The 22,702-nt window shown below is 41.2% G+C and overlaps 1 protein-coding gene across 1 annotated transcript in view; it reads right to left on the bottom strand.

Moving 5' to 3' along the window:
• LOC135550802 (cell adhesion molecule 1-like) overlaps nt 1-22,702 on the bottom strand; it is a 485,176-nt gene that overhangs the window by 32,022 nt on the left and 430,452 nt on the right. The window contains exon 9 of the mRNA XM_064981924.1: nt 21,245-21,328. Within this exon, the coding sequence (XP_064837996.1) occupies nt 21,245-21,328 (84 nt within the window). The remainder of the gene's footprint in view (nt 1-21,244; nt 21,329-22,702) is intronic.

Here is a 22,702-nt window from a genome sequence, read left to right as displayed (position 1 = left end):
CCATTCTACTGCAGTTTTTTCAAAAGATATAACGTTAGCCATGGAGAACTGCAAATATTATCAGTTGTGATGGACTACTTTCTGGAGGACGATCGTGCCATGCTGACTCTCTCCGACTCTGAAAATTAATCAGACGTTGAGGAAGTTACCGATTTAGGTTAAAAAATATATTTTTGAAGAAGAAGACATTGTAGTCTTCTGATGACAGTGATGGGGAAGAAACGGCGATCAACAGTGTTGTTGTCACGGAAGAAGTTGACCGAGTTTTGAAATCAGTGGAATTTCTGTGCAAACTAAACGGAAATGACACAGGACGTCATATTTAATGAAAGGGGTTGCAGTCTGCCATGAAGCCAGCTACAGTTTCAGATATTATACGTTTCTAATTTTGTCAGGAAGTTGTTTTCATTGCAAATTTAAGCTTGCTGTTAGCTAGCTAGCTGAAGTTCGATGAATGGCTTGCTAGCTAACGTTGAACCTAGCTAGCAATGACAATTGGTTTGTATTGCTAGTACTCTATGGATTGGGATTATAGTTCAAATCAAATCAAATTTATTTATATAGCCCTTCTTACATCAGCTGATATCTCAAAGGGCTGTATAGAAACAAAGCCTCAACCCCAAACAGCAAGCAATGCAGGTGTAGAAGCACGGTGGCTAGGAAAAACTCCTTAGAAAGGCCAAAACCTAGGAAGAAACCTAGAGAGGAACCAGGCTATGAGGGGTGGCCAGTCCTCTTCTGGCTGTGCCGGGTGGATATTATAACAGAACATGGCCAATATGTTCAAATGTTCATAAATGACCAGCAGGGTCAAATAATAATAATCACAGTAGTTATCGAGGGTGCAACAAGTCAGCACCTCAGGAGTAAATGTCAGTTGGCTTTTCATAGCCAATCATTAAGAGTATCTCTACCGCTCCTGCTGTCTCTAGAGAGTTGAAAACAGCAGGTCTGGGTCAGGTAGCACGTCCGGTGAACAGGTCAGGGTTCCATAGCCGCAGGCAGAACAGTTCATTCTTTAGCTAGCTAGCTAACGTTAAAGTGGCATGTCTAAACAAAAGACCCCAAGTTAAAGCTCGCTGTTAGCTAGCTAATGTTAGCTGACGTTAGATGTCTGGGTAGCTAGCTAACATTACGTGTATATTACCTCAATTACCTTGTCGAACCGGTACCCCCTGTATATAGCCTCGCTACTGTTATTTTATTGTTGCTCCTTAATTATTTGTTGTTAATTTTTTAAATATATATTTTACTTCAGTTTATTTTAGTAAATACTTTTAACGGTTGAATTTGATATAAATTATCTAAAAATGTTCACTTTCACATATGATTAAACCCTAATTTACATAACCTGAGCATAATCTTGAATATAGTGTGGGTGTCATTTCAATCATATTGAACTTGTGGTTGTACATCCCTTTGGGGTGGCAGGGTAGCCTAGTGGTTAGAGCTTTGGACAAGTTACCAAAAGGTTGCAAGTTCAAATCCCCAAGCTGACAAGGTACAAATCTGTCGTTCTGCCCCTGAACAGGTAGTTAGCCCACTGTTCCTAGGCCATCATTGAAAATAAGAATTTGTTTTTAACTGACTTGCCTAGTTAAATCAAGGTAACATAAATAAAAAATATAAATACAATTCAGAGAATGGACCTATCCCTTCAGACCACAGAAATTTAGCTGGTGTCCATTAATATTGGTTAGTTTGTCAGAACTCTGCAGCAACAGCTCGTGTTCTGAGCCAATGGGGATTAGCTGATAGAATGTGATGAAGGCCAAGGGTTTAATTAACATATTACCCTACGTAGATATTAGCCTACATAATCACAAGAGAGATGTATCAACACAGTTGCCTAAAAATACATGAACTTGAAGTTGTACATCCCTATGTATAATTCATATGCGCTCCGAGGGTTATAAGGGTAGTTTTCTTCCAAAAAACACCAGTATTAAGTGTATGTTTTGCCAAATACAAAATTGTCTTGCCATCTGAGCTCTGTGAATAGTTTGCTGCTTATGCCTTATGTTAATGGAAACAAAGTGGTAATTGGCAAACTGAACTACGCTGTCTGAGTACCTGAGTGGTAGCTAAAGGTTTGTGATGTATCACCTTAAGAAACCAGCCATTTAGACATCATTTAAATTAATGAAAAAATTATTTGAGGCGGGTTATTATTTATTCCTTTTGGGTGCAAAATGAGGACACTTAAGGCATACTTCAACAAGGAAGAATGCACCCTCATGGAGATTTTGAGTGGGCATTTTGATTAAAGAAACCCAAATGGGGTGATTTTGGATTTAAGGTGAACCAGCAAGGGTTTCTAACACTGATGGCCAGAAAGATAGACGGAAGGACAGGAAGACAGGCAGAAAAAAGGATGGATAGTCATACGATAGCCTGGTCCCATTCTGTATGTGCTGCAGCTAACTCTTCTCTCGTTGTCATGGCATACAGGTTTGGCATTGCAAGCTACGAACACATAGAGGAGTTATCTAAAAGCACAAACTGGCTAAGCGGACCAGCAGGCTTGTCATACAAATGCCCAACCCCAAATTGACCCCTAACTCCTCTCTTATAGCGGAATTGGGCCGACATAATATGTATCAGCAATGCTGTCAAAATTCTACCTAGCCTATCAAAGGGCAAGATGGAGCTAATACCATATTGGCTATATCTTTCTGATTCTTTCAGATCTGTGTGTAGGGGCTAGGTGATGTTTTGGGATTGAGCAATAGATGTAAAAACAGACAGAGAAATATATATAGACAAACAAGCAGAGACAAACGAATGAAACCATAGCAAGTCATCTTTTCATGTAGTGGCAGAGAGTACAGTAGAGTAATCAAAGGAGAGCAAGACATTAAAACAGCGCTGGTAATCAGGTGCCATGCTGTGGTGGGCAGAAGAAAAAGAGGGAAGAGAAACCAACCGTGAGCTGCGGGTTCAGCGCTGGGCGTAGTATCTGAGCACACGAGGACGAAGGAGAGGAGCGAAGCGGAGGAGCAGTGGTGGTGGTGGAGGGAGGAAGGGAACAGGTGGCATGCAAAAAAAGGAGAAATGGGGGCGGGAGGGAGGGAGAAAACAAATGGAACCCATAAGCAAGCATTTAGAGACCAGTACACGACAAGGACTAAGACATGAGGCTTGAGGGAAATCAAAGAGAATCAAGGTAGCACAAAGATAAAGCACAACACAAACACATTGTACGTCACACCGTGAGGGGAACGCCAAAGCGTTTGCGTGGTACACAGACAGCTCATCAATAGAATACAACTGCACACACACACTCCTGCATTATGTTGGAGGCCAGTGTGGACATATGTGATTCTGGGGCGTTGGGGGAAAACATTTCACATATTTCGGAATGGCTGTGCATATTTCGATCGATATGACATGACTTTGGGAATCTCAATAAATTACAACAGCTGAAACAACCTTTGTCAAAAGCAATCATACTAACCTTGATGTGACAAACTGCAATGTTACAGGGCATGAATACTACTAATTGGACCTTTGAGTTAGGAAATAAAAAATGTTTTGGTTCCTTAGAGGAGAGAAAATATCAATTTTTCGCAGTCTAAAGCACTGCATATGAAAACCTTCATCTGTTTTTATATTTCAGTGACAACTATGATATTTTCTTGATCATTCCAAGAGTATTCCAATGAATTTGCAGAGGACATTAGGTGATAAAACAAGAACTGTTCTATCTCTGCAGCCAATAAATCGGAATTTGCTGTTTATTTAATTTATCCTTTCAACTATAAATATCCATGATGGATCAATATAAACAAGCCATTAGTTTTGCCGTTGCCTGTACACATTTAAATTCACAATGTACTATCGCAAATGAGTCTAATGCATGGAAGATCTTTGTCATTGTCCACATGCGGTGCAGTTGTGGGGACACAAGCCAAGGTTGTTTTCCCTTTACCAAACTTTTACTTCATCAGACCTCAAGGTGCAGGAAACTGTAAAGCTTGTTATGCAATGTCAATCGCTGCAAGAGTGTGGTGTAACTCCATATTCCGCTCCCTCTCCAGGGAGATTAAACCAACATCTAGTTGTAATCCGATTGTGGTCTTTTGATGATTTTGGCTACAGTTTTACCAGTTTCCTCTGTGTTTATCAAAATGTTACGAAACAAAGGAGATACACCGTATCGGTATAGGGGGAGATGGGAACAGGGGGACTGACTGCGATTGAGTATTCATACCCCTCAACTTTTTCCCAATGCTTTTTTGATGCAAATTTGAATTAAACTGGATTTAATAGTATTTCTTTATCTACACAATATTTTGTCAAAGTGGAAGATTTTTATTTATCAAGGAAAAATAAATGAAAAAACACTAATATGCACTACATGGCCAAAAGTATGTGGACACCCCTTCAAATTTGTGGATTCAGCAATTTCAGCCACACTCGTCGCTGACAGGTGTATACAATCGAGCACACAGCCATGCAATCTCCATAAACAAACATTGGCAGTAGAATGTCCCATACTGAAGATCTGTTGACTTTCAACGTGGCACCCAATATGGGATGCCACCTTTTCAACAAGTCAGTTCATTCAATTTCTGCACTGCTAGAGCTGACCCGGTCAACTGTAAGTGCTTTTATTGTGAAGTGCAAACATCTATAAGCAACAATTGATCAGCCGCGAAGTGGTAGGCCACACAAGCTCACAGAACGGGAATGCAGAGTGCTGAAGCGCATAACGTATAAAAATGATCTGTCTTCGGTTGCAACACTCACTACCAAGTTCCAAACTGCCTCTGGAAACAACGTCAGCACAATAACTGCTCGTCGGGAGCTTAATGAAATGGGTTTTCATGGTCGAGCACCCGCACGCACACAAGCCTAAGATCACCATGCACTATGCCTAGCGTCGGCTGGAGTGGTGTAAAGACCGCTGCCATTGGACTCTGGAGTGTTGAATCAAGCTTCACCATCTGGCAGTCTGATGGATGAATCTGGGTTCGTCGGATGCCAGGAGAACGCTACCTGCCCAAAAGCATACTGCCAACTGTAAAGTTTGGTGGAGGATAAATAATGGTCTGGGGCTGTTTTCCATGGTTCGGGCTAGGCCCCTTAGTTCCAGTGAAGGGAAATCTTAATGCTCCAGCTTACAATTACATTCTAGATGATTTTGTGATTCCAACTTTGTGGCAACACTTTCCTGTTTCAGCATGACAATGCCCCTGTGCACAAAACAAGGTCCATACAGAAATGGTTTGGCGAGATCGGTGTGGAAGAACTTGACTGGCCTGCACAAAGCCCTGACCTCAACCCCATCGAACACCTTCGTGATGAATTGGAACGGCAACTTCAGTTTCTGACCTCACTAATGCTCTTGTGGCTGAATGGAAGCAAGTCCCCGCAGCAATGTTTCAACATCTAGTGGAAAGCATTCCCAGAAGAGTGGAGGCTGTAATAGCAGCTAAAGGGGAACCAACTCTATATTAATGCCCATGATTTTGAGATGTTCAATGATCAGGTGTCCACATACTTTTAGCCATGCAGTGTATCTTAGTTAGATAAATATTTAACCCCCTGCGTCAATACATGTTAAAATCACCTTTGGAAGTGATTACAGCTGAGTCTTTTTGGGTAAGAGCTTTGCACACCTGGAAAGTTCAATATTTGCCTTTAAAAAAATAGATATTATTTTTCAAGCTTTGTCAAGTTGGTTGTTGATCATTGCTAGACCATTTCCAAGTCTTGCCAGAGATTTATTTTCAAGACGACTTAAGTCACTTTAAATAGGAACATTCAAAGTTGTCTTGGTAAGCAACTCCAGTGTATATTTGACCTTATATATATATTATATATTTTTTAAATTAGTCTCCCAGCGTCTGTTGGAAAGCAGACTGAAATAGGTTTTCCTCTAGGATTTTGCCTGTGCTTAGCTCTATTCCATTTATTTTTAGCCTAAAAAAAACTCCCTCGGCGTTGCTGATGACGAGCATATCCATAACACGATGCAGCCACCACCATGCTTGAAAATATGAAGAGTGGTACTCAGTGATGTGTTGTGTTGGATTTTCCCCAAACATAATGCTTTGTATTCAGGACAAAAAGATCATTTCTTTCCAAATGTTTTGCAGTATTACTTTATTGCCTTATTGCAAACAGAATGCATGTTTTGGAATATTTTTATTCTGTAAAACTTCCTTCTTTTCACTCTGTCATTTAGGTTAGTATTGTGGAGTACTACAATGTTGTTGATCCAGCCTCAGTTTTCTCCTATCACAGCCATTAAACTCTGTAACTGTTTTAAAGTCACCATTGGCCTCATGGTGAAATCCCTGAGCGGTTTCCTTTCTCTCCGGCAACTGAGTTAGGAAGGACGCCTGTATCTTTGTGTCTGTTTATTTTTACCCATCTACCAATAGGTGTCCTTCTTTGCGAGGCATTGGAAACATCTTTAGTCTTGTGCTTAAAATGCATTAATTAAGGTACCTTACAGATAATTGCATGTGTGGGGTACAGAGATGGGGGAAATGACAAAAAATAATAATGTTACCCACTATTGCACACAGAGTGAGTCCATGCAATGTATTATGTGACTTGCTAAGCAAATGTTTACTCCTGAACTAATTTAGGCTTGACATAACGAAGGGGTTGAATACTTATTGAGTAAAGACATTTCAGCTTTTAATTTTTAATTTGTAAAAAATTCTCACAAAAAAATCCGCTTTGACATTGTGGGCTATTGTGTGTAGATCAGTGGCACAAAATCTCAATTCAATCAATTTTACATTTCTGAAGGCACTGCAGTAGTGAATTATATAGTGGAAATAGGGCTATTTGGGACATCCTGGGATGAAACACGGAGGACTCGGCTGCTTTTAGAAATGCATGGAGATGTCTGCTTGCCAATCAAAGCAGCCTGTCAGGTAACATGGTTTCTCACTGTTTATCAAAGCAGGCCTGTACCCAACCAATGTTAGATTTGTTGTTGAGAAACCTGTCAACAAACACAGATACTATCTAGCGCACCATAAATCAAGTGAACGAGTTCAATGTGTCAATATTGGTAACATAACAACAATATATGTATCAAACATATCTAATTCGGACAGGTTTGACACCATCTCAGTCATGGTTAAGTCGGGTCTGGATGCATTTCCAGAGGTATATGTAAACAGACCACCCATGTTGACTCCGTTTCCCTTTCTTATCTACTGTAGACAGAAGAGTGAGTGGAGGGAGGTGTTCTCACTTTCCATACCACTCTTCTCACTACCTCTCATGTTGCATCATTGTGCTGTGCCAAGGAGTGCAGGCTTCTCTACACTTCTACATATCAAACCGTCAGGGACACGAGAGTTAACGCTTCGCCTCCCTCGTATTTATTGCCAAAGGAACAGGGAACGGGGAGAGATCTCAGAAGGCAAGACCAGATAAAGTCCCTATCAGAGACTATTCTTATGGCCCTCCAGAAGAAACACATTGTAGTATGTGTTAAGTAATACCACAGGCCTCCAGTTAGGATGACAGCTCTTTAGCATAATCACTTGAGGAGCTTCTCAGCGAAGCCACTGGCTGTGTCCGAATACCCGTACTTGCATTCTAAATAGTAGGCATTTTGGGTATGCAAAAAATGATATTATGTGAAATTTTGAGTATGCTTCAAATGCCAGGATGTCATACTAATTTCAGCTTTTCATCTAGTAGAATTCGCTGCACACTATTGAGGATAAGAATCGTCTTTTGAGACGTGTGTTTGCCAACAGCTGATAATCAGCAGAGGGGACGAGCTGCACCAAAATTAACGAATGACGGCAATCAACGCAATTGAGCGTTAGACTACGCATTCTTAGTAGGATGAGCCTAGTATGCTGATATGTGTTGTTTAATAGTCTGTAGTACGATTAGTAGACAATATGCAGTTTAAGTAAGTAGTAGGCAAGCAAGATTTCGGACACTGCCACTGTTTCACCTCCTATTCTGACCTTTTAAAAAGGGGCCACTTCACTGCTCGGCTTTTTACTAGCTTCTTTGCAGCGGCTACTCCTACACGGACCGCTCCTAGCGCTTCCTTTATTGGGCTGATTGTAGGCCAGATCACCTCTGGTTCGCTTGAAAGTAGAATGAGTTATCAAAGAGGAGCAGACTGCGTGTCCTCAGGACGGAGGGAAGAGAAAGACGGAGCGGTTCAATGACAGTGTCCTGAAACAAGTAGGCATGAAGAAAAGAGAATCAAACGTCTGGCACAGTCAAATGGTTCTACATTTTAAGACGTAGTACCACATCACAGCCTCTGTTTGAGGTCTAGTAAAATCTTTTCGGGAAAGACGGGCTCTAAGCAGTCCTCTTAAAACAGCTGGAGGGGCTTCTCAAAGGGCTCCGCTAGGGATGTGTCCTGGTTATGTGTGCTACACTAGCCTGCTATGCGGTAGTAATATATCGCTGCTCATTCAAATCAAGCAATACAATAAAGCATCTGTCTCTGCAACCCTCAATCATTGGTGGCCCCTGGATGTCTGCTAACCCCATTACTTGGCTGTGACTGCTGCACCAGCCGGTCAATATGTCTACTGATGAGCTATCGCCAGCCCATGGTTCGGACCTCCTCCTCCCTTTCTTTCTCTTGCCTTGTGTCGCAGGTCACCTGAGGCACTAGCGTCCTTGCTGACATCAGCAGCTAACATCAGCAGACGTGACAATGCGCTACTGATAATACCACTGCACCACAACCTCTGCAAAGCCTATTCTGGTTGACAGTACATATGAGAGAATCCTCACTGGAACCAGTGTGTGCACTGTAGAAGTAAAATACCCACAGTTATATCATGCTTTTTAGTCAAGGAGGCTTGATATGGGTTTGATAAGAGTCAAAATCAGTGGTATAGTGGAGGGTAAACACACATTAAGATTGCAAATAATCCTGCAGCAACAGGAAACGTGAATTATTATGTGGATTATAATTATCTGACATTTTTGTAGGGGCTGTTCCATTTTTCGTTAGGGTAAATCAAGTCTGAAATTTAAGAGAGTACATTAGGCGTAAAATGTTTTTGCAAAGTGTTTACCCACCTTTTGCGAAAACAATTATTGAAAGCATTACTTTACTCACTGCGAATGGTGATCAGCGTTTAAACTATTTTTTAAAACTACATAACTGGTAAAAATAAAAATCTTTAGTGGAGTACATTATCTGAGGAAAGATACAGACATGGTCAGCTGCAAGGAAGAACTGAGATTTGGAAGGCCATGCCCCTCCAATTCGTTCAAGCTAATATTTTTTTATGTTCAGAGCTTTCTCGGTGCACTTCTGTATCAGTTCTACCTCGATGTAAAAGTGACGCTTGGCATTCAGGCCAAAGAGTTCAATCTTGGTTTCATCAGACCAGAGAATCTTGTTTCTCATGGTCAGTCTTTAGGGGCCTTTTCGCAAACTCCAAGCGGAATGTCATGAGACTTTTACTTGGGAGTGGCTTCCGTCTGGCCACTCTACCATAAAGGCCTGATTGGTGGAGTGCTACAGAGATGGTTGTCCTTATGGAAGTTCTCCCATCTCCACAGAGGAACTATTATGCTCTGTCAGTGTGAATGTAAATAAGATATTTCTGTTTTTTAGTTTTAATACATGTGCAAAACATTTTAAAAACTGGTTTTCGCTTTGTCATTATGGGGTGTTGTGTGTAGATTGCTGAGAAGAAAAAAATATTTTAGAATAAGGCTGTAACATAACAAAATGTAGAAAAAGTCAAGGGGTCTGAATACTTTCCGACAGCACTGTATAGCCCATTCTTATTCTGTTAGTGGGTGGTTACAGCAATCACTACAGAATGACATTGCTTTGGCCACAGATTATATTAATCATAAACTTCCCAACATTCTATATTTAAATTAACTTGACATCAATGATCTTGCTTAATTGACATCAATTATCAGAGAATGTCCATTCAAATCAAGGTGTAAATACAACAAAAATGTAAGAATCAATCCTTCTGTTGATGCGCACACACACACCAAGCTTCATTGTTGTAGGACGTAGGTAATTCAGGCCTAGCAAGCTGATTACCTTCCCCAGCCTGCTTTATGAGTTCCATCTCCTTGGAGCCATCATGGAGCGCAAACATTGCCTCAAATAACAATATACCTCTACATAAAAAAGACGTATTGGGTGCATTTCTGTGTTTGCATGTTGCTAAGCCTAATAAATTCAGCGGGATGCGCTCAATGAGCGGTGTATCACACAACTGCAGTTGTTGTTTCCCCCCATTGTAATGCAATTGACCTTTAGTGAATTAGCCCATCCTCTGCCGGCGAGCCATCCCTCTCTGTCCCTGCTTTATGCTGCTGGAAAGAATCAAGAGAAATTGACAACTCTATCTTGCAAGTGCTTGTGCAGGCAAGGGCAATTCATTTGTTCAATCCCAAAATCAGTTTACCAGATGGTGTTTATGCAATTTAAGTATTGACAAAAGCGTTTTTGTTGTTGTCGTTTTTATGTTTGGAGAGGGGTGAAATGAATTGGTTGCCGTCTCTGTTTATAGCTTTTCATCAATTAACAGGCGGTGGCACCTCGGTCTCCTAATTCATTTCCGTTTTATTAGCGGGGGTACATTTTATTAATGGCTTTTTCTGTCTCCCAAACGCTGCTTTACGAGTGTCTATTTACGTTGCTGGGTTGAGCTGACTGTAATTCTCTGACATCTCGTTTTGGTATATCATTAGTCATATACTGTATTTAAGCTGAGAGAGAAAGGGGCGAAGAAGTAAGGGGAGGGAGGGAAGGAGAGCAAGGGATGGAGAAAGAGAGGGGAGAGTAGGAGAGAGAGGGAGCCAGAGAGAATGCTAGAGAGTTGTATGAAGAGAGAGCAGGAAAGATAAAGGTAGGGAGTATTCTAGATGACTGAGTGTCTTGGTATCTGTGGACTTTTCCAAACAGGAGTGGGTCCACATTAGAGATGACAATAACTACCGTTGCCCCTGACTACCAAAAGGACAACGGCCTGCCCTTAGGACAGGGCCAGCACAAAACGCTGCATGTCAAGCGGAAAAGCTCTTGCTTTGTCTTTCTGACTGACATAAAGATAGAGAAGGAGATGGAGGGAACGAATAAGGGAACAGAAGAAATGGAGGGAAACAATACAAAGAGGGAGGGCAAGAATAAGGGAAGCTGAAAGAAAAATTTGGTAGGAAGAATGCTTTGGGAATAGAAGCAAAAATAACGCACGATAAAGGGAGGGATAAAGTAGATGGGAAAGGGTAAAAATGTAGACGTACAGATAGAACGAGAGCGAGCTTTGACCTTTAATCACATTTTCAAAAGCTTTTAAAAGCAAAAATAAATAAAAAATAATGGCAAAATATCGATAAACATAAATTTCGGAGCTGTGTTTAGAGGGCATTTTTATTTATTTATTAATGACATCTGTCCCTCGTGCGGATGGTAGTGAGCAAGGTCTTTCCATATAGCCATTTATTTGCTGTGTAAATGGCAAATTGGTAATATCTAAATGTCACCTCCTGAAGCCGCTGAGCACCTTAGTCTTGAGTTGAGGCTATGATAGATTTTCTATAAAAGTGCAGTATACCCCCATTCCAGTCTCCTTATAGCCAGTTTATCAAAAATGTATTACATTTCTAAGTGGCATCTACCCCACGGGGGCTTTGATAGATTTGCTTGCCGCTACTGCCTCTGATCTATACGCATCTGCGCTTGTGGAGAAATATAATCAGCCGGCAGAGCACATAACGTCCATAAGAGACTGTTCCTTCACATCTAAATACACAGGAATAATGTTAAAAGTTCAAAGCAAAAAGACGACCTGGGAAAGATACCAGTAAATGGGGTTTATCTTTCTAATTATGATGAGTCGGCCATGTTGAGGTCCACTTTATTAAGTGCAACAACATAGGAACAATGTGTCATCATTATTTACAGTGCAGTATGTCTACAGCATGTGCAAGTTAAGTTTGTCACTGCGTTCCTGCATAAGTAAACTTTATTCTCAGTAAGTGTTCAGTGCATTAACGTCTATAATCGTGCAGGAATGCTGCACTGCGGCTGACCCATTGCTTCCAACTCATTGGGGTGTGTCACCGGACAACAGGACCAGGAAGATTTGAATTCACTGGCCATTTAATAAACATCTTTTGGGTGCATAATCCATTAGGGCGTCCATCCACTGTGCTCAGAATGACAGAAATCACGTTTAGATTATGGTAATTAATCAGAATATGTAACTCCTCATTTTCAAACAATTGCCAAAATGTCATTCACGGGAAAACTCTATTCTAAACAGCGCACCTGATGACTGTGGTTCCATATGTGACAGAAATGAACATCCCCGTTAGAAACTTACACTGAAAAAAAATCGCAGCTTGCAACAATTTCAACAATTTCCAGTTACAGTTCCTCTAACGAAATCAGTCAATTGAAATAAATGAATAAGGCCCTAATCTATGGATTTCACATGAATTGGGCAGAAAAACAAAGCCATTGTTGGGCTTGGGCCCACCCACTTGGGAGCCAGGCCCAGCCAATCGGTATGAGTTTTTCCCTCAAAAGGGCTTTATTACAGACAGAAATACCCCTCAGTTTCATCCTCTGTCCGGATGGCTGATCTCAGACAATCCTGCAGGTGATGAAGCTGGATGTGAAGATCCTGGGCTGGCGTGGTTACACGTGGTCTGTGGTTGTGAGGTCGGGTGGGCGTACTGCCAAATTCTCTAAAACAACGTTGGAGGCGGCATATGGTAGAGAAATTAACATTCAATTCTCTGGAAACAGCTCTGGTGGACATTCCTGCAGTCAGCATGCCAATTGCAAGCTTCCTCAAAACTTAAGACATCTGTGGCAATGTATTGCGTGACAAAACTGCACATTTCAAAGTGGCCTTTTATTGTCCTCAGCACAAGGTGCATCTGTGTAATGATCATGCTGTTTAATCAGCTTCTTGATATGCCACACCTGTCGGGTGGATGGATTATCTTGACAGAGGAGAAATGCTCACTAACTGGGGTGTAAACAAATTTGTGCATAACATTTGAGCGAAACAAGCTTTTTGTGTATGGAACATTTCAGGGATATTTTATTTCAGCTCATGAAACATGGGACCAACACTTTTCATGTTGTGTTTATATTTTTGTTCAGTATACATAAAGCAGACAAATAAAAACAGTAGAAAATTAGATAAATTCAGGTTCTTTCAATTGCATTCATCCTCCCTTTCGATATGTCTTGAACTACTCTTTTTATCAATTCCCCATTATATACGTTTACTACTAGTGACATACAGTATCAGTCAAAAGTTTGGATACGCCTACTCATTTAAGGGTTTTTCTTTATTTGTACTATTTTCTACATTGTAGAATAATAGTGAAGACATCAAAACTACAAAATAACACATATGGAATCATCTAGTAACCAAAACAGTGTTAAACAAAGCTAAATATATTTCAGATTTTAGATTTGTCAAAGTATCCACCGTTTGAACAATAAAATACCTCATATTATGTTATTGCGATACTAGATTACATGAGTCTGACAAAGCAGAATCAGATAGCATAATCGAGCACAATGCCTGTTTTTTCCAGGTCTAGGTTTGTTCTGAGACTTTGATTGTATTTCTAGTTCATGGCTGCTCTGCTCAAACACCAGTTGTAAAGTGTTGTTTTGTTTATGCACAATCAGGAGATTTGAAATTGCAATGCCAAAAATGGCCTTTAGCAACTGTTTCTGACAATGAGTGTCATTATGAACAAAGAGAGACACTCGTGCATTTACTAACCGTTGCAAATGGCTTTATGTGGCACTAAGTTGAACATCTAATACAATCAAATGGTTATAGTTAGTCCACAATAGTATGGCAACCGAGATGTCATAATAGAGTTGACTAATGATTTGTGACATCATCGTCTTGTCATGCACATATTAGCGATTGGACTGAGAAAGTAAATACAGTTGGCGATAGTGACAGGTCACATCCATGTCCATTACTCACTTAACAGAATGTTTCAACATAAATTATAGATCAACTGGCAGCCTGCAAATACTAGGGCTCTTTGTCAAAAAGTGTCTCAGAGTAGAAGTGCTGATCTAGGATCAGGTCTCCCTCCCTGTCCATGTAGTCTTATTCATTTTTACCTCAAATGCAAAACTAATCATAGATCAGCACTCTTACTCTGAGACAGTCAGTACATGTGGTCCCAGATCTAGAGGACTCATTGGTATCTTGTCAGTGTTTCTCCAAGACAAAAAACAATTAAAGTCTGTTTTGTTTGGGGGGCTTAAAAGTAAGCCTAAGCAGTAGTAAGGAGAAACATTGAATCTGCAGTAACTGGTGAGCTAAGGTAGCAGGAATTGCAACAGAAAAATAAAATCTATTGCCTGTTCATTGCATCAGGTACAACATGATACAAGAAAGGCAGGGGAGAGATCAGAGCTAAATATATCCATGTACCTCCTTTCTGTATAATAGCCATAACAGGAAATAGGATCAAACGAGTGACTCCATGCAATGATAACATCAGTGCTCAGCATTTACAACGCCGGCTCCAAAGGCTAACAAAAGTTTAGTCGAGCACCGATCTGAACTTTAACATATCACTTTACCGCTAACTGCGGTCATTGTGAATGCATTCTCGCGACAGCGCAAGGGGACATTTAATTTTTCGCATATTGCTTTTGCATAAGGCAAATATATTTTGAGGAGTGGCAAGGGACCTGAACTTTTCTGGACGAAGTGAGACACACCTCACTAGAGGAAATAAGAGTCTACGGCTCTACAATATATGAATGTGAATGGAAGAGAAGGGAGTCGTCCGCCTGTCCCAGTCCCAGTTTTCTTGTCTGAGCGTTTGAAAATAGGAAACACAAAAGAGTCAGACAGGACGGGATACAGCCCCAGATCGTGATAAGATTGTGGGAGCAATGAGAGAGAGAGGAGAGAGGGGGAGAAGGGAGAGGAAGATGGTGAAAGGAAGAGAAAGGGATAAAGAGAGAGGGAGAGAGGGAGAGAGAAAGGGGAAGAAGGGAGAGGAAGATGGTGAGAGGGAGAGAAAGGGATAAAGAGAGAGGGAGAAAAGGGAGAGGAAGATGGTGAGAGGGAGAGAAAGGGATAAAGAGAGAGGGAGAGAGAAAGGGAGAAAGAGAGAGGGAGAGAGAAAGGGGGAGAAGGGAGAGAAAGGGAGAAAGAGAGAGGGAGAGAGAAAGGGGGAGAAGGGAGAGGGAGAGAAAGGGAGAAAGAGAGCGGGAGAGAAAGGGAGAAAGAGAGAGGGAGAGAAGGGAGAGGGGGATGGTGAGTGGGAGAGAAAGGGAGAAAGAGAGAGGGAGAGAAGGGAGAGGGAGATGGTGAGTGGGAGAGAAAGGGAGAAAGAGAGAGGGAGAGAAAGGGAGAAAGAGAGAGGGAGAGAGAAAGGGGGAGAATAGAGAGGGAGAGAAAGGGAGAAAGAGAGACGGAGAGAAATGGAGAAAGAGAGAGGGAGAGAGAAAGGGGGAGAAGGGAGAGGGATATGGTGTGAGGGAGAGAAAGGGAGAAAGGGGGAGAAGGGAGAGGGAGATGGTGAGAGGGAGAGAAAGGGAGAAAGAGAGGGAGAGAAAGGGAGAAAGACAGAGGGAGAGAGAAAGGGGGAGAATGGAGAGGGAGAGAAAGGGAGAAAGAGAGAGGGAGAGAAATTGAGAAAGAGAGAGGGAGGGAGAAAGGGGGAGAAGGGAGAGGGAGATGGTGAGAGGGAGAGAAAGGGAGAAAGAGAGAAAGGGGGAGAAGGGAGAGGGAGATGGTGAGAGGGAGAGAAAGGGAGAAAGAGAAAGAAAGGGGGAGAAGGGAGAGGGAGATGGTGAGAGGGAGAGAAAGGGAGAAAGAGAGAGGGAGAGACAAAGGGGGAGAAGGGAGAGGGAGAGAAACGGAGAAAGAGAGAGGGAGAGAAAGGGAGAAAGAGAGAGGGAGAGAGAGGGGGGAGAAGAAGATGGTGAGAGGGAGAGAAAGTGAGAAAGAGAGAGGGAGAGAAAGGGAGAAAGAGAGAGGGAGAGAGAAAGGGGAGAAGGGAGAGGGAGATGGTGAGAGGGAGAGAAAGGGAGAAAGAGAGAGGGAGAGAGGGGGAGAAGAGAGATGGTGAGTGGGAGAGAAAGGGAGAAAGAGAGAGGGAGAGAGAAAGCGGTGAACATTTTAGAGAGAATTGTGATGGGAGCAAGCGGGCAACTCTGAGGAGTGCCATTGACAGCCTCGAGTTGCAGTGGGAGGGACCATGAGCCTGGCCCCTCTAGTAGGAACACAAAAATATAATCCAAATATAATATAATCCAAAAATATAATCCAGACAGTGTTCGTTTGTATGTATTATCGTCGAGATCTGAGTTTGTGTTTTAACACTATTTGCTAATATGAATTACAAATGTAAATATCTCTGCCATTTTTAAAGTCATGCCACCTTCTGTCCTTGAATTTTCCAAAATAAGTATATTTAACACAAGTATGCTTTTAGAATTTGATAAGAAGTTAAGAGGACAATTTTCAAGAAGTTACTTGTTTAAGTCACATGAGGGTAAGACATTTTAATTTATATACAGTATAGTATCAGAAAGAGCAGTCTGAGGTTTCCAAAACAATTAAAATACTACCAAATTGAAGAGATGAGCTCTATTTCAAATTGTAACTTTTTCCAAGAAAAACCACTGTTCCTTGCGCTCCACACTTGAGCACATGGAAACAGATAGCCTATATTAACATGAAACAAATTAAAATGCTATTGTGTTCTTTGAATTGTTTTTGTATTCTAATGTTACTCAAGACCTTCATAAACACAACCATAATATTTGTTTTACGATAGCACACTGTATAGGAAATGTGTTTATTATTTATTCATCTCTGAAGCTGGAGACTCTTACCTCTCTCACTAGCTTTAAGCACCAGCTGTCAGAGCAGATCACAGATCACGGCACCTGTACATAGCACATCTGTAAATAGCCCTTCCAATCTACCTCATCCCCATACTGTATTTATTTATCTTGCTCCTTTGCCCCCCAGTATCTCAACTTGCACATTCATCCTCTGCATATCCTACCACTCCAGTGTTTAATTGCTATATTGTAATTACTTTGCCACCATGGCCTATTTATTGCCTTACCTCTCTTATCCTACCTCATTTGCACATGCTGTATATAGATTTCGTACTGTATTATTGATTGTATGTTTGTTTATTCCATGTGTAACTCTGTGTTGTTGTATGTGTCGAACTGCTTTGCTTTACCTTGGCCAGGTTGCAGTTGCAAATGAGAACTTGTTCTCAACTAGCCTACCTGGTTAAATAAAGGTGAAATTAAAAATAAAATAAATTATTAGACTGTTAGAATATTGGAGTCAAAAATACTTGTTTGGGCTTGAAGGGGGGTCCCAAGAAGCCAGGCTTTTCTAGTGTTAATTACCCTGATCCTGTCACTTGTAAATGTGGATGCTATATACAGTTGAAGTCGGAAGTTGACATACTGTACACTTAGGTTGGAGTCATTAAAACTCGTTTTTCAACCACTCCACAAATTTCTTTATACAGTGCCTTGCGAAAGTATTCGGCCCCCTTGAACTTTGCGACCTTTTGCCACATTTCAGGCTTCAAACATAAAGATATAAAACTGTATTTTTTTGTGAAGAATCAACAACAAGTGGGACACAATCATGAAGTGGAACGACATTTATTGGATATTTCAAACTTTTTTAACAAATCAAAAACTGAAAAATTGGGCGTGCAAAATTATTCAGCCCCTTTACTTTCGGTGCAGCAAACTCTCTCCAGAAGTTCAGTGAGGATCTCTGAATGATCCAATGTTGACCTAAATGACTAATGATGATAAATACAATCCACCTGTGTGTAATCAAGTCTCCGTATAAATGCACCTGCACTGTGATAGTCTCAGAGGTCCGTTAAAAGCGCAGAGAGCATCATGAAGAACAAGGAACACACCAGGCAGGTCCGAGATACTGTTGTGAAGAAGTTTAAAGCCGGATTTGGATACAAAAAGATTTCCCAAGGTTTAAACATCCCAAGGAGCACTGTGCAAGCGATAATATTGAAATGGAAGGAGTATCAGACCACTGCAAATCTACCTGGCCGTCCCTCTAAACTTTCAGCTCATACAAGGAGAAGACTGATCAGAGATGCAGCCAAGAGGCCCACGATCACTCTGGATGAACTGCAGACATCTACAGCTGAGGTGGGAGACTCTGTCCATAGGACAACAATCAGTCGTATATTGCACAAATCTGGCCTTTATGGAAGAGTGGCAAGAAGAAAGCCATTTCTTAAAGATATCCATAAAAATTGTCGTTTAAAGTTTGCCACAAGCCACCTGGGAGACACACCAAACATGTGGAAGAAGGTGCTCTGGTCAGATGAAACCAAAATTGAACTTTTTGGCAACAATGCAAAACGTTATGTTTGGCGTAAAAGCAACACAGCTCATCACCCTGAACACACCATCTCCACTGTCAAACATGGTGGTGGTAGCATCATGGTTTGGGCCTGCTTTTCTTCAGCAGGGACAGGGAAGATGGTTAAAATTGATGGGAAGATGGATGGAGCCAAATACAGGACCATTCTGGAAGAAAACCTGATGGAGTCTGCAAAAGACCTGAGACTGGGACGGAGATTTGTCTTCCAACAAGACAATGATCCAAAACATAAAGCAAAATCTACAATGGAATGGTTCAAAAATAAACATATCCAGGTGTTAGAATGGCCAAGTCAAAGTCCAGACCTGAATCCAATCGAGAATCTGTGGAAAGAACTGAAAACTGCTGTTCACAAATGCTCTCCATCCAACCTCACTGAGCTCAAGCTGTTTTGCAAGGAGGAATGGGAAAAAATGTCAGTCTCTCGATGTGCAAAACTGATAGAGACATACACCAAGCGACTTACAGCTGTAATCGCAGCAAAAGGTGACGCTACAAAGTATTAACTTAAGGGGGCTGAATAATTTTGCACGCCCAATTTTTCAGTTTTTGATTTGTTAAAACAGTTTTATATCTTTATGTTTGAAGCCTGAAATGTGGCAAAAGGTCGCAAAGTTCAAGGGGGCCGAATACTTTCGCAAGGCACTGTATATTTCTTTATAGTTTTGGCAAGTCGGTTATCTACTATGTGCATGACAGAAGTAATTTTTCCAACAATTGTTTACATACAGATTATTTCACTTATGTATCACAATGGGTCAGAAGTTTACATACACTAAGTTGACTGTGCCTTTAAACAGATTGGAAAATTCCAGAAAATGATGTCATGGCTTTAGAAGCTTCTGATAGGCTAATTGACATCATTTGAGTCAATTAGAGGTATACCTGTGGATGCATTTCAAGGCCAACCTACAAACTCAGTGCCTCTTTACTTGACATCATGCGAAAATCAAAAGAAATCAGCCAAGACCTCCATATTTGTAGACCTCCACAAGTCTGGTTCATCCTTGGGAGCAATTTCCAAACGTCTGAAGGTACCACGTTCATCTGTACAAACAATAGTACACAAGTATAAACACCATGGGACCACGCAGCCGTCATACCACTCAGGAAGGAGACACATTCTGTCTCCTAGAGATGAATGTACTTTGGTGCGAAAAGTGCAAATCAATCCCAGAACAACAGCAAAGGACCTTGTGAAGATGCTGGAGGAAACAATAAAACGAGTCCTATATATCCACAATAAAACGAGTCCTATATGGACATAACCTGAAAGGCCGCTCAGCAAGGAAGAAGCCACTGCTTCAAAACTAACATAAAAAAGACAGACTACAGTTTGCAACTGCACACGGGGACAAACGTCATACTTTTTGGAGAAATGTCCTCTGGTCTGATGAAACAAAAATATAATTGTTTGGCCATAATGACCACCGTTATGTTTGGAGGAAAATGGGGGAAGCTTAAAAGCCGAAGAGCACCATCCTAACCGTGAATCACGGGGTGGCAGCATCATGTTGTGGGGGTGCTTTGCTGCAGGAGGGACTAGTGCACTTCACAAAATAGATGGCATCATGAGGTAGGAAAATTATGTGGATATATTGAAGCAACATCTCAAGACATCAGTCAGGAAGTTAAAGCTTGGTCGCAAATGGGTCTTCCAAATGGACAATGACCCCAAGCATACTTACAAAGTTGTGGCAAAATGGCTTCAGGACAACAAAGTCCAGGTATTGGAGTGGCCATCACAAAGCCCTGACCTCAATCACAAAGCCCTGACCTATCCTATAGAAAATGTATGGGCAGAACTGAAAAAAGAGCGTGCGAGCAAGGAGGCCTACAAACCTGACTCAGTTACACCAGCTCTGTCAGGAGGAATGGGCCAAAATTCACCCAACTTATTGTGGGAAGCTTGTGGAAGGCTTCCTGAAACGTTTGACCCAAGTTAAACAATTTAAAGGAAATGCTACCAAATACTAATTGAGTGTATGTAAACTTCTGACCCACTGGGAATGTGATGAAAGAAATAAAAGCTGAAATAAATCATTCTCTCTACTATTATTCTGACATTTCACATTCTTAAAATAAAGTGATCCAAACTGACCCAAGACAGGGAATTTTTTACCAGGATTAAATGTCAGGAATTGTGAAAAACTGCTTAAATGTATTTAGCTAAGGTGTATGTAAACTTCCGACTTCAACTGTATGTCCACTATTATTTTTTCGATCTCAGTCTCAATTTTATGTAAATTGTTTAGAAAAAGAATCCTGACTGATTAGGCCTGTTTTTGCCTTGGTTTATGCAAGACTGACACCTGTTTGGAATGTTGGGACGTGCTGAGCCAGGAGCGTCTGTCTGTGCCTAAGGCCTGCGATTCTGATAACACCATTATGTCTGCATTTGTCATATTTCCTAAATCATGTTCATTTTCGGGGTTAGACTTCTGACATGATTATGTACCAGACCAAGACATGCTCTATTTTTTAATCAGACTTGGTAGAGATTGCATGGTATCTACCAGTCCAGGATTTGGTTGCAAACTTCCAGAGATCAACAATAAAAACATAACAATATATCTCAATCTTATCAGGACTGGCAGACAGCAAATATTTATATTTTCCTCACACACTAGGGGGTTGTCAGGTCATACATTACCATGGGTAGAGGGTGGTGGTAATGGTACCTGTAGAATAAACATGCTTACATACGCACACACTCACAGTGTGGATGTTGTAAGTGGTGGTGTTTGTGGTGTGGTGGGTAACGCATATGCACACAAACAATGCACGCACAACCAGCACACGCACACACAAACACAGGGAGGTGGTGGGAGGTTATACTGTACCTGCAGTGGCTTCAGGGAGAGAGATGGTGGTGGGTGGAATTGTGGTGGTAGCTGTAGTGGGTATAGGGGTAGTGGTGGGGGCATCTGGATGAAGAAAACAAATACATGACAGACAGAAACTAATGAGTAAACCATGAAAACAAAATACACAACGAAACAGACCTGGGTTAAAATACCACTTGAAATCTTTCAAATACTTTGAGCGTTTGTGCTTGGCCGCCTAGAGTGCCAGATTGTCAGGGTTGAGCTTTGAGACTGTTGTATTGGAATGAAGTCAGGCCAGCTTAATCAAGAACAGATAAAGTATTAGAAATGATTTAAAATCGTATTTGGACCTGGATTTGCAGTGAAATAAGGCAATTGTGATGAGGACATTATTGATACCGGTGATAGTGTATGTGTGTGCCTCTAAGCCTGTCATAAACTAAGTTATATAAAACATTTATTAAGTTTAGGTATTCATTCAAAGTAGTTAAGAAGCCGTAACTCACGGTTTAGCCCTTCCTCGTTGCGAGGCTACAGTATGTTAACAGGCAATCGCATTGCCCCTTATTGCACAAGTAATTGCCATGTATAATACCAGTCAAAAGTTTGGTCACACCGACACATTCAAGTGTTGTTTTTTTATTTATTTGTTATTTTTTACAATTTTCAACATTGTAGAATAATAGTGAAGACATCAAAACAATTAAATAACACATATGGAATCATGTAGTAACCAAAAAAGTGCTGAACAAATCTAAATATATTTTATATTTGAGATTCTTTAAAGTAGCCACCCTTTGACTTGATGACAGCTTTGCACACTCTTGGCATTCTCTCAACCAGCTTCATGAGATAGTCACCTGGAATGCATTTAAATTAACAGGTGTGCATTGTTAAAAGTTAATTTGTGGGCTTTCTTTCCTTTTAATGAGTTTGAAACAATCAGTTGTGTTGTGACAAGGTAGGGGTGGTATACAGAAGATAACCCTAACCCTATTTGGTAAAATACCAAGTCCATATTTGGGCAAGAACAGCTCAAATAAGCGAAGTGAAACGACAGTCCATCATTACTTTAAGACATTAAGGTCAGTCGCAAAAACCATCAAGCACTATGATGGAACTGGCTCTCATGAGGACCACCACTGGAAAGGAAGCCCCAGAGTTAACACTGCTGCAGTTCATTAGAAATACCAGCCTCAGAAATTACAGCCCAAATAAATGCTTCACAGAGTTCAAGTAATGGACACTATCATTTGTTTTTCAACAGGACAATGACACAACACACCTCCAGGCTGTGTAAGGGCTATTTGACCAAGAAGGAGAGTGATGGAGTGCTGCATCAGATGACCTGGCCTCCACAATCACCCGCCCTCAACCCAATTGAGACGGTTTGGGATGAGTTGGACCGCAGAGTGAAGGAAACTTAGCCAACAAGTGCTCAGCACATGTGGGAACTCCAAGACTGTTGGAAAA

This window comes from Oncorhynchus masou, chromosome 12 (genome assembly GCF_036934945.1).
Source record: "Oncorhynchus masou masou isolate Uvic2021 chromosome 12, UVic_Omas_1.1, whole genome shotgun sequence".
NCBI classification, from domain to species: domain Eukaryota; kingdom Metazoa; phylum Chordata; class Actinopteri; order Salmoniformes; family Salmonidae; genus Oncorhynchus; species Oncorhynchus masou.
This window is presented reverse-complemented; position numbering and strand designations above follow the sequence as displayed.